The 12327-nt window shown below is 41.7% G+C and overlaps 1 protein-coding gene across 1 annotated transcript; it reads right to left on the bottom strand.

The window, feature by feature from the left end:
* Positions 1-4544: 4544 nt before the first annotated feature.
* On the bottom strand, positions 4545-5264 carry LOC134292222 (uncharacterized; the record flags this gene model as incomplete). The annotated part of the gene is given in 1 exon segment (XM_062861198.1): positions 4545-5264. A coding segment is annotated over 1 exon segment (494 nt), but the record flags the coding sequence as incomplete, so codon positions are not given.
* Between the last annotated feature and the right edge of the window lie 7063 nt (positions 5265-12327).

Genomic DNA, 12327 nt, shown 5'->3' on the forward strand with positions numbered 1-12327 from the left:
TTCTAGGAATTCCTCCGGAAATATCTCTAGGAATTCCTCCGGAAATTCCTCCAGGAGTTCCTCCGGAAATTCCTCCAGGAATTCCGCCGGAAATTCCTCCAGGAATTCCTCCGGAAATTCCTCCAGGAATTCCTCCGGAAATTCCTCCAGGAATTCCTCCGGAAATTCCTCCAGGAATTCCTCCGGAAATTCCTCCAGGAATTCCTCCGGAAATTCCTCCAGAAATTCCTCCGGAAATTCCTCCAGGAATTCCTCCGGAAATTCCTCCAGGAATTCTTCCGGAAATTCCTCCAGGAATTCCTCCATAAATTCCTCCAGGAATTCCTTCGAAAATTCCTCCAGGAATTCCTCCCGAAATTCCTCCAGGAATTCCTCCGGAAAATCCTCCAGGAATTCCTCCGGAAATTCCTCCAGGAATTCCTCCGGAAATTCCTCCAGGAATTCCTTCGGAAATTCGTCCAGGAATTCCTCCGGAAATTCCTCCAGGAATTCCTCCGGAAATTCCTCCAGGAATTCCTTCGGAAATTCCTCCAGGAATTCCTCCGGAAATTCCTCCAGGAATTCCTCCGGAAATTCCTCCAGGAATTCCTCCGGAAATTCCTCCAGGAATTCCTCCGGAAATTCCTCCAGGAATTCCTCCGGAAATTCCTCCAGGAATTCCTCCGGAAATTCCTCCAGGAATTCCTCCGGAAATTCCTCCAGGAATTCCTCCGGAAATTCCTCCAGGAATTCCTCCGGAAATTCCTCCAGGAATTCCTCCGGAAATTCCTCCAGGAATTCCTCCGGAAATTCCTCCAGGAATTCTTCCGGAAATTCCTCCAGGAATTCTTCCGGAAATTCCTCCAGGAATTCCTCCATAAATTCCTCCAGGAATTTCTCCCGAAATTCCTCCAGGAATTCCTCCGGAAATTCCTCCAGGAATTCCTCCGGAAATTCCTCCAGGAATTCCTCCGGAAAGTCCTCCAGGAATTCCTCCGGAAATTCCTCCAGGAATTCCTCCGGAAATTCCTCCAGGAATTCCTCCGGAAATTCCTCCAGGAATTCCTCCGGAAATTCCTCCAGGAATTCCTCCGGAAATTCCTCCAGGAATTCCTCCGGAAATTCCTCCAGGAATTCCTCCGGAAATTCCTCCAGGAATTCCTCCGGAAATTCCTCCAGGAATTCCTCCGGAAATTCCTCCAGGAATTCCTCCGGAAATTCCTCCAGGAATTCTTCCGGAAATTCCTCCAGGAATTCTTCCGGAAATTCCTCCAGGAATTCCTCCATAAATTCCTCCAGGAATTTCTCCCGAAATTCCTCCAGGAATTCCTCCGGAAATTCCTCCAGGAATTCCTCCGGAAATTCCTCCAGGAATTCCTCCGGAAATTCCTCCAGGAATTCCTCCGGAAAGTCCTCCAGGAATTCCTCCGGAAATTCCTCCAGGAATTCCTCCGGAAATTCCTCCAGGAATTCCTCCGGAAATTCCTCCAGGAATTCCTCCGGAAATTCCTCCAGGAATTCCTCCGGAAATTCCTCCAGGAATTCCTCCGGAAATTCCTCCAGGAATTCCTCCGGAAATTCCTCCAGGAATTCCTCCGGAAATTCCTCCAGGAATTCCTCCGGAAATTCCTTCAGGAATTCCTCCGGAAATTCCTCCAGGAATTCCTCCGGAAATTCCTCCAGGAATTCCTCCGGAAATTCCTCCAGGAATTCCTCCGGAAATTCCTCCAGGAATTCCTCCGGAAATTCCTCCAGAAATTCCTCCGGAAATTCCAGCAATTCCTCCGGGAATTCCTCCAGGAATTCCTCCGAAAATACCTCCAGCAATTCCTCCGGAGGAGTTCCTGGAGGAATTTCCGGAGGAACTCCTGGAGGAATTTCCGGAGGAACTCCTTGAGGAATTTCCGGAGGAATTCCTGGAGGAATTCCTAGAGAAATTTCCGGAGGAATTCCTAGAAGAACTTCCGTAGGAATTCTTGGAGGAATTTCCAGAGGAATTTCCGGAGAAACTCCTGGAGGAATTTCCCGAGGGATTCCTGGATTAATTCGTGGAGGAATTCCTGGAGAAATTTCCAGAGGAACTGCAGGAGGAATTTCCGGAGGAACTCCTGGAGGAATTTCCGGAGGAATTCCTAGAGAAATTTCCGGAGGAATTCCTAGAAGAACTTTCGTAGGAATTCCTGGAAGAACTTTCGTAGAAATTTCTGGAAGAACTTCCGTAGGAATTTCTGGAAGAACTTCCGTAGGAATTGCTGGAAGAATTTCCGTAGGAATTCCTGGTGGAATTCCTGGAGGAATTTCCGGAGGAATTCCTAGAAGAATTTTCAGAGGAATTTCTGTAGGAACTGCCGTAGGAATTCCTGGTGTTTATCTTCGCAAAATTGACCCCGGAACCACCAGAACCTAGGGGCGGGACAGCTCCTAATACCAGCGCTAATACTGCCTAATAAATATTAGTTTCTTAAGACCCCATTAGACGTACAAATATATTTGTCATTGTAGTCCGACATTTATCAAAGGTTGCCATGATTCACGTTGTGTTGGTCTTTTGTTGGGCTTGTTTGGCCAAATATTTGTCATCACAGCAAACAGTCTAATGGCACCTTTAATCTTCACCATGTACCACAACATTTTTTTTGTAGTATGTCATGAAATTTCATACAACAATAAACTGTCACAAAGTCGAGAGGAGAAAATACGGTTGGTCGGTTGGTCGGTGAAGTGTCTTCAATTGACGAAATCTTTAATTTCTTCTAATTATATATTTTAGTTTGGCTTCAATCTTCAGCAGCGAGGATGTGGATCTCGGAAACCCATGGCGCAGTGTTTAAAGAATTCAAAATATACGAAATAAACAAGCTCAGGTCCTTGTTTTATCACGATGCTCCTGGATAAACGGTTACATATTTGAATTGTTTGTAGACGTCCATGTCCAATAAAAATAAATATTCTGAATTTAGAAACAGACATCTTTACTTGTATGATGGTTAGAAATTTTCTGATTTCGCTGAGACTACCGCGCAAGCTGATAAGATCATCGTGAGCGCGGTGTCCCTTAAGGTGGCCAAAGACACGACTACTCGAGGAATGATGCCGTTTTGTGTTTGGATGTCACTGTTAGTAATAGATTGTTGAGTCTTAAACTTTTAAATATGAAACAACGAATGAACTGTGTGTCCAACATACATTACATTGCGTTATAATGTGTGTCCTATTGTACACATGCAATTTTTGAACAAATACGAAAATTTAAAGATACTACAGCTAAAAGCGGTCGTGTTCGCTAGCAAGTACTAGAGTGAGAAGGACGATATGGAACCGTTTTGCATCGATCTTGTCCTAATAAGTTCTTGTCCTGATTATAAATATCCACCGTAAAGCACTGAAGTACGACTATTACTTGTCATATCTTGTTGTTGATATTGAAAATAAATCAATTTTGATTGGCGTGGTTTACTTGGTTAAAATATGCCACGGCTCTGGGATTAATATTTTCTAATACTGCTAATATTGCTAATCAATATTAGAGCTGTCCCGCCCCTAGACCAGAACCGATTCCCGGGAAATCTGAATACCGATTCTAAAATGGCCAACAGTATTTCAGATAACGCAATATTAGCCCAGAATGATGTATTTTGAAAATCACGATGTTTGAGATTCCGCATGACGGTATTGAACCATTTTCAAAACTTGGCCCCGGAACTGGATTCCGGAAAATCCGTATACCGATTCCATAATGGCCAAATGTATCCTAAGTGGCCAACCATTATGATAAAGTGCCATAATTTTCAAAATCATGAAGTTTGATATGTCGCATGATGGTGTTTGTTTATTTTCGAAAATTGGACCCCGGAACCATCGGAACCGATTCCCGGGAAATCCGAATATCAATTCCAAAATGGCCAACAGTATGTCAGACAACGCCAAAACAGCACAGAATGATGCATCTTGAAAAATCATGAAGTTTGAGGTGTCGCATGATGGGATTGAATCATATTCAAAAATTGACCCCGGAACCGGTTCCCCGGAACATCCGTAAAACGGGTTCCAAGGCACGTAGTGACCGGGATGGACTTCTAGACAATTTTTTCTATCATTCTAGTGCACTTAGGTCTGAAAACTGAACGGCTCTCATATCGAAAATTTACTTTTTCCAAAATGGCCAAATCGAATGACCCATTTTGATTCCGGAATAACTCCGGAACCAGGTGGCCATTCCAACAATCCCTAGCAAATCCTTAAAATAGAAGGATATCCGCTTATTGTGTCAAAATTTGGTCGAAAAATATTGAAAAACAAAAAAGTTATAACGAAAAGAGTATTTTTTCGCACTCTCGTTAGGGGGGGTTGGTAACGGAAGGGTTAAAAGTCATTTCAGTGTTCAGTCTAGTCCATATGTTAAAGATGGCTTTACGTCAAAGATAAAGTTTATCAATCGCATTTGATTCGATTGTGGTCGAAGGCAAGTTCACATGAGAGAAGAGGAGAAAACTCCCCTAAATGCAAATACAGAAAGAATAAGAGTCAGGGGATTGTTCTTGTGTGTTCTGTTTTAAAAAGCACAGTTTAAAACTAACACAGTTTATTCCACTACACAGTATTACAGAGAAAGAGGTAGAGCTCAACGTGCTCTACCGTTTTATAGGATTTTATTGCTTACATATCAAAAAGTTGTTCCCTAGCTCCTATTGGTGCATAACGTGGCGTGATGCGCCGCGTTTTCGCGCCAAGCTACGCGTCCTTCGCTGATTGGCCAACTCACCTATCAGTGTTTTCCTAACGATTCCCCCTCTAGTCGGAAGACGTCCTCGGCTCCTGGGGAATGAATCGTGGCTGCCTGAAAAGATGATGCCCATCGTTTCGTTGTGTTGGTCCTGGATCTGTATGTCTGTCCGTGTTGACTGTTCCACTGTTGGTTCGTCCTGGTTTCCAAGTCGACTTAGATTGGCACGGTAAGAATGAAAGAACGGTCCATATAATTACGGCTGCTGAAAGTACCAGTACCACGGTTGATAGGGCTCCAAATGAAAGCCATCCAACTAGATGCAATTTCCAATGTATGTTGTTGGTAGTCAGGTTTAGATGCTCTATATGACTCCGCTGTTCTAGGTTGAATTCCTGTAAGTACTCCAGAGGCATTTTGTTTATGATTTTTGAGGGTGTTACCATAAGTCCTGTAGTTGGTAAATACAGTCTCGCTGGTACGTCGGCGTTACTGTTGGCGTATTCTTCGTTGTTTAACCTGATGGTACAACCGGAGAACTGAATCAGATATGATCCTTGTACACACTATTTTTATTTCGCTGGAAACCAGCAAAATTTTGCTGGTTTTTGACATGCTGTAAAATCAGCATTCCATCCAGCAAAATATGTTTTGCTGGATTTTCAGTATCGTTTATTGACAGCTAGTTTTGCTGGTTGACCAGCAATTTTATCCGCGCTCGACTCCAGCTGAATTTTTTTGTTTTTTTTTCTGAAAATGTTTACAAATTTTCCAGTTTCATAAATAATTGGTATCTTTGGTACTTTACGGCTAGCAAACAATGCTCAAAGGCTTGGAATATCCATAACAGATGCGGTGCTTACATTCTGTGCAGCAAGAGGTTTTTTTGTTGGGATATCTATGAATGCTTGGTGATTTAGTAAATGTTAAGAAGATGAGTGCGCAACATAATTTGTTTGTTTGTTTGTTCGAACCAACTGGAATCGGAGAAGAAAATCGCATGCAGTGGAACCTACGGTCTAACCTTCCATTACACCTGTGTGGGATTGGGAAAATCGCAATACTCGTCCTTGGCGGCAAACATAGGGCTCTTGTGGTTCTGTGCTGCTTGTCGACTGAATTTCAATCCTGCGGCTTACGATAGAGAAAAAAAGATTATGAAAGCTCTACGCGAGCTTCTGATACGCACGGATTCCATGGACACGCGTCTCGGAAACTACGGAGAAAATTTACGAAAAATCAATAGGACTCTGTATGGAACTCAACAACAAAATTCGCAGACCGACCTCTCTCTTGACCAAACCGATTTCAACCGAAAAATCGACATGCTCAACTTTGACGATACTCTGGAGGATCCTATTAATCGTTCAAGATCTTGCGATGATACATCCTTTTTCGAAGTTCTCGACGAAATAAATTCGACAGTTGTGCAACCCGTGGAGAAGTTTTCAGTGGGAAACAAACGGGTCCAGATCATAGATAATCCAAAACCCTCCACTTCCAAATCAACAAGCAATCCTACTCAAGCTTCTACTTCAGCGGCGACGCTACAAACCCCTAACGCTGTCAACAGCCCTACTAATGTGAACATCATCACTAATCATGAGAGGGTTCTTGAACCAAATAGCGACAACCGAAGGTCAACTCTTAGGCCAACTTCGGGACCATTAAGTGTTGCCAAGGTTGGACATGTAACCGACGACATGATGGACTTCTACGTTACACCCTTCACCCCTGATCAAAAAGAGGAAGATGTGAAGCGATACATTCTGGAAATTGCCAATGTCAACCCGTCCACTCTTAAAGTGGTTAAACTAGTGCCTCGCGGAAAGATCCTGGACGACCTCTCTTTCGTCTCCTTCAAAATCAGTGTAGATAAATCCGCATCGAATATGATAGGAGATCCCTGGTATTGGCCTGAAGGTGTAACTGTTCGAGTCTTCGATCATCGTCAAAAAAATGGACCATTGACACTTCGTTCGACCGCAACCTAGTTTGTCAACCACTCGCCAACTCAGCTGCGCTTCCTGTTTCATCAGGTAAGCCTAAGAGTAGTATCCCTGATAAAAAGTATCATAAAAATACGATAAATTTTATTGTTACAACACCATTTTTTCGAAAAATATTCACCATTAAACATATTGTAATTTACACAACACACTCACCATCACCCCTATTGTTCTATACCATTCGGCGAATGGTAAATGGCACTTTTACAATAAAAAATGGTGGTCGTTATGTATCTTAACCATAAAATTTTAAGAAAATTTTCATACACTTTTTCGCGAAAAACAATAGAATGTATTGTATTTTTATGAGACATTTTTAGGGCAATTTTCAAAAGATAACAATATATCTTAATGTTTTTTCATTGTTCTTACAATACAAATACAATTAATTGAATGGCGTCAAATGAATCGTTGTTACAATAAAAATACAATAATATTTGTTGTTATTTGTAAGCAGTTTTCGCTTTTGAAAATCCATTGAATTTATATTTCCCGCTAACATTTATATCCAGCATTTACGAGCACTAACGTCCGCCAGAATGATATGCACATTTTATGATAAGAATCAAACACTCTGATGTATGTCTGGTATGTATTGCTTGGCAGCTGTTGATAAGATCTATCTTCAATCTTTTCAAATAACTGCCAAATATCACAAGTCAGACCTCAGGTCGTATGATCCATATCATAAATCGTTCACAATTCATGTGGCCATTAGTATCTGTAAATGCTGGAGAAAAATGTTACCGAGAAATGTGAATTCTTTGGTTTTTCAAAGGCGAAATCTGTTTACATAACAACAAATATTATTCCATGTTTATTTTAACATCGGTTCAATTGACCCCATTAAACTAATTGTATTTGTATTGTTATCAATGGCAGTTTACTATTTACTAGATTCCTTTAATTTATTGGAAAATATTAGAAAAATCATTGTTCATCTTTTTCTTGTCTTAACATCCTCACTTGGCTAAACCTGCTTTTCAGCTAGTTTTCTATAAATACTTCCTCAGTTATTCATTGAGAGCTTCCTCTGCCAACACGGCTTGACGTCTGTCAGTTTTAGCGAATAACATTCGATAACCGAAACATCTACTGTACTCAAATTTAAAACGAAAACTATAAAAAATGTGTCAAGTGATTTTGTATTTGATTATACAAACATGATCCAAGCAACAATAATACTTATTGTTATTCATTTGTTACAAATTGTTTTAAAGTGTAATTGAGAAATAAATTCTTTTTTAATAAAAAGTCCATGAGAACTTTGCAGGCACTTTTGCAACTATTTAAAAACAACTTAAATTAATTTTTACTGATAGTAACTTTAAATTATTATAGAACTATTGAAAAACAATCGAATCAATCAGTCACTAATAAAGCTAATATTCACTTATTGTACGAACTATATGGGCTTGACTTCTATTGTAAAAAGTAACAATATATCTACTATGTGTTTTATTGTGAACAATAAAACCAGTCATTTGTTAATAATATTTACCATGTAAAGAATGGTAATTTTTTATCCGGGATATGCCTTGCTGAAGCTAGGAAGGATACCGCACCTGTTCTGAATTGTGAAACCCTGTTCCAGTCTGACAACAACGACACGCACCTCCCGATGATCATCCCACATACCGAACCTGCATTCGTGACCCATGAGTTTGACAACACCATCTCCTTCAACGACGGATTCCGTGCATACCACTCAGCTGCACTTCCTGTTCCATCAGGTAAGTTTTACAGTGGTATATGTCCTGTCGAAGCGAAGATCGATACTGCACCACGCCTGAACAGTATCTCCCTATTTCAGTCTACGAATGATACGCACAATACACACGAATCCGTCAACGCCCAGACTCCGCGGAGGAGTAGCATCGGCTTCTATTACCAGAATGTCCGAGGGTTGCGCTCCAAAATTGACAACTTCTTCACTGCGACATCAGATGCTGCATACGATGTGATCATTCTTACTGAAACTTGGCTCAACGATCACATCCCTTCTCCTCTACTGTTTGGACAAGCGTACAGCGTTTATCGTAAGGACCGTGACCCGATAAGAACAGGTAAAAGCCGAGGTGGAGGGGTTCTTGTCGCCGTCTCGAACAAGTTAGCATCCTGGCTGTCCCCCGTGAAAGTGGATGAGTCACTGGAACAGTTGTGGGTTTGTGTTTCGTCCGGAGAGTTGACCATCTATGTGGGCGTACTCTACCTTTGCCCTGAACTTGCTGTAGACTCGACCGCCATGGACCAGCATATTCAGTCAGTTAGTTCCATCAGCAACCATTTGACTAGTAAAACTCGTCATATATTGTTTGGCGATTTCAATCAGCCAAACCTTATCTGGGCACAGAACGACATAGGCAGCGTAACAATCAATGCTAGTGAGTCAACATTTTCGGGCTCAAGTAATACGTTACTGGACGGAATGGTACTTCATGGAATGGTTCAGCGGAACTATGTAAAGAATTGTTTTGGTCTCTCGTTAGATCTTGTTTTTATAAATGAAGAAGCTGAATTTGAGAGTCATCTTGAAGAATCTGTAGAACCTCTCATTGATGTAGACCCGTATCATCCACCATTGGAAATCACGATAAACTGCGACACCGATGTTGAGCTAATTGAAACTATCGATGACATGGAGTTCGATTTCGCGAGGACCGATTTCATTGCTTTGAATCAGGCGCTCAATCGTATTGACTGGTCTGTGCTTGAAAACATGGAAGATGTCGATTACGCAGTCTCTTTTTTCACCGACGAGCTAGTACAGCTATTTAGAAGTTACGTGCCCGCCCCTCGACGCCCTTTACATCCTCCATGGTCGAACAGAAAGCTTCGACTCTTGAAAAGAAAAAGAGCCTCTGCCTTGCGTCGATATTCGTCGAGAAAATGTCCCACATTGAAGTTTGAGTTTGTCCGTGCTAGCACAAAATATAAGAAATACAACAGTTTCTTGTATGCTAAATATGCCCAACGCACGCAAAGGGATTTAAAACAAAATCCTAAGCGTTTTTGGAACTTTATTAAAAGCAAGCGAAAGGAGCATGGATTACCCTGTAATATGTACTACGGCGATAGAACGGCGGCGTCTCTGGAAGAAATGTGTGACCTGTTTGTCGACCACTTTCTAACAGCATTCGAGTCTGCTGATCCAACTACCCAGTCTGGAGAACTGCGTGATGTCCCAAGGAATGCCATTAACCTAGACGTAACATCATTTGCGGAGGATGACATAGTTGCTGCAACAAGAAAGCTCAAATCATCTTTCACTCCTGGTCCAGACGGTATTCCATCGGCGATTTTGAAGAAGTGTGGACAGTCCCTAGCTTACCCTATGACATGTATTATCAATTTGAGTCTGCGTCTATCGAAATTTCCGGATCGTTGGAAGGAGTCATACATGTTTCCCGCTTTTAAAAGTGGCGACAAACGTAACGTTGCGAATTATCGAGGAGTGACGTCATTATGTGCCGGATCGAAGTTATTTGAAATTTTAATCAATGGTACCCTATTTAACGCCGTGAAGAACTACATCTCTCAAGATCAGCATGGATTCTTTCCTGGGAGATCTACAACAACTAATCTGGTTGAATTCACATCGTACTGCTTAAAAAACATGCAATCCGGAGCACAAGTTGATGCAGTCTACACCGACCTAAAAGCCGCCTTCGCTGCTGCTAGACAAGATGGATCATTTGGGCGCTCCTAGTAAATTTGTTTCGTGGCTGAAGTCATACTTGGCAGATCGTCGTTTATGGGTCAAACTAGGAGCCACTGTTTCAGCGACCTTCCAGAACAGCTCAGGAGTCCCACAAGGAAGCAACCTTGGCCCCCTCCTGTTTGCTGTATTTTTCAACGATGTGTGCAACATCCTGCCCGCTGGGTGTAGACTAGTGTACGCGGATGACCTTAAAATGTTTCTGATTGTGAGATCATTAGAGGATTGTAGAGTGCTTCAAGCAATGATAGAGTCATTTGAGGATTGGTGCTACCGTAATCACCTGTCAATTAGTGTTGCGAAGTGTATGGTGATAACTTTTAGTCGTAAGAAGAAGCCACTAGTGGGTGATTACCGCATTAGAAATCAACCATTACAGCGAGTAACAACAGTGAAGGATCTGGGAGTTTTATTGGATTCAAAACTTCTTTTTAACGAACATTATTTAGCGATGCTCGCTAAAGCGAATCGTGCCTTAGGAATGATTTTTAAATTCACCAAAGAGTTCAGGGACCCTTATTGCCTCAGATCTTTATATTACTCATTGGTACGTTCTATACTTGAATCCGCGGCTGTAGTTTGGTGTCCGTCGTCTCAAACGTGGAATGATAGAATCGAGTCTGTGCAGCGAAAGTTTATAAGGTTTGCACTGCGTCTCTTACCGTGGGACAACCCAATGAACCTTCCGCCTTATCAAAATCGGTGCCGTTTACTCGCAATGGATACGCTCGAGAAAAGAAGAAACATTATGAAGGCAATGTTTATAGTCAAATTGTTAACAGGAGAAATCGATGCACCGAACATATTACGCCGAATTGACCTAAATGCTCCTCAAAGAACGTTACGAAATGTAAGTTTTATTCGATCGGAGTTCCATCGTACCGATTACGGCTCAAATGAGCCAATTAAGGCAATGTGTGATGTTTTCAATGTTAATTACCATTTATTTGATTTTAATATCTCGACAAATATTTTTAAAAGTCGATTAATTACTTCTGGTAATATATAGCACATAAGGTTTTCATGTAGACACAATGTTTGTATTTGTATTTGTATTTGTATTTAAAATAATCCATCTGACAATGTTGTCTTAATGAATAAAATATACTAATCTAGTTTAACACTGACCTAATTCTATTAGCAAAACGCCCTGACGACTCATTGAACTCAAAAAGCTCCTCAACTGCCGTAAACGTACGGATACACGCAGACATAGGTTCATAGTAACCACGGTGTGATGGAAATTCGGTTGCAACAACGTTGTATCGCGAAGAGATCTGATAGGTGCACGAACATTCAGCAAAGATAGCAGGTCAGGAGCATCAGTTTCGCCATTCAACAGCTTTGCAATCATCAAGGATTGCTGTACTTTTCGTCGTCGATCCAGCGTATCCAGTCCCAGTAGGCGGCATCTATCAGGATATGGTGGCAGATTGTCGGGGTCTCTCCATGGCAAGTTCCTGAGTGCCAAGCGAATGAATCGTTTCTGTATCCGCTCAATCCTGATGCACCACGTAACTTGATAAGGATGCCATACGATCGAAGCATTCTCCCAAATTGGGCGCACAAGAGCACAATACAACGATTTCCAGCAGTGCGGGTCCGAGAAATCCTTGGCTACTTTGGAAATGAAGCCCAATTGTCGGGTCGCTTTAGAAACAATTTCAGATCGATGCAGATCGAAAGTCATTTTCGCATCCAGCTGAATTCCCAAATCTGTTACACTGGTAACTCTGCCCAAAACATTTCCACTGATATGGTAGTCAAACATAACTGGGGTTTTCAAACGATGAAAGGTAATCACTTGACATTTCTCCACGCTCAAAATCAATTTGTTTCTATTGCACCAGTCTGCAAATAATGTCTGTTCTGCAGGCGCCTGCAATCATCTTCGGTAC

Source organism: Aedes albopictus, chromosome 3 (assembly GCF_035046485.1).
Source record: "Aedes albopictus strain Foshan chromosome 3, AalbF5, whole genome shotgun sequence".
NCBI lineage: Eukaryota > Metazoa > Arthropoda > Insecta > Diptera > Culicidae > Aedes > Aedes albopictus.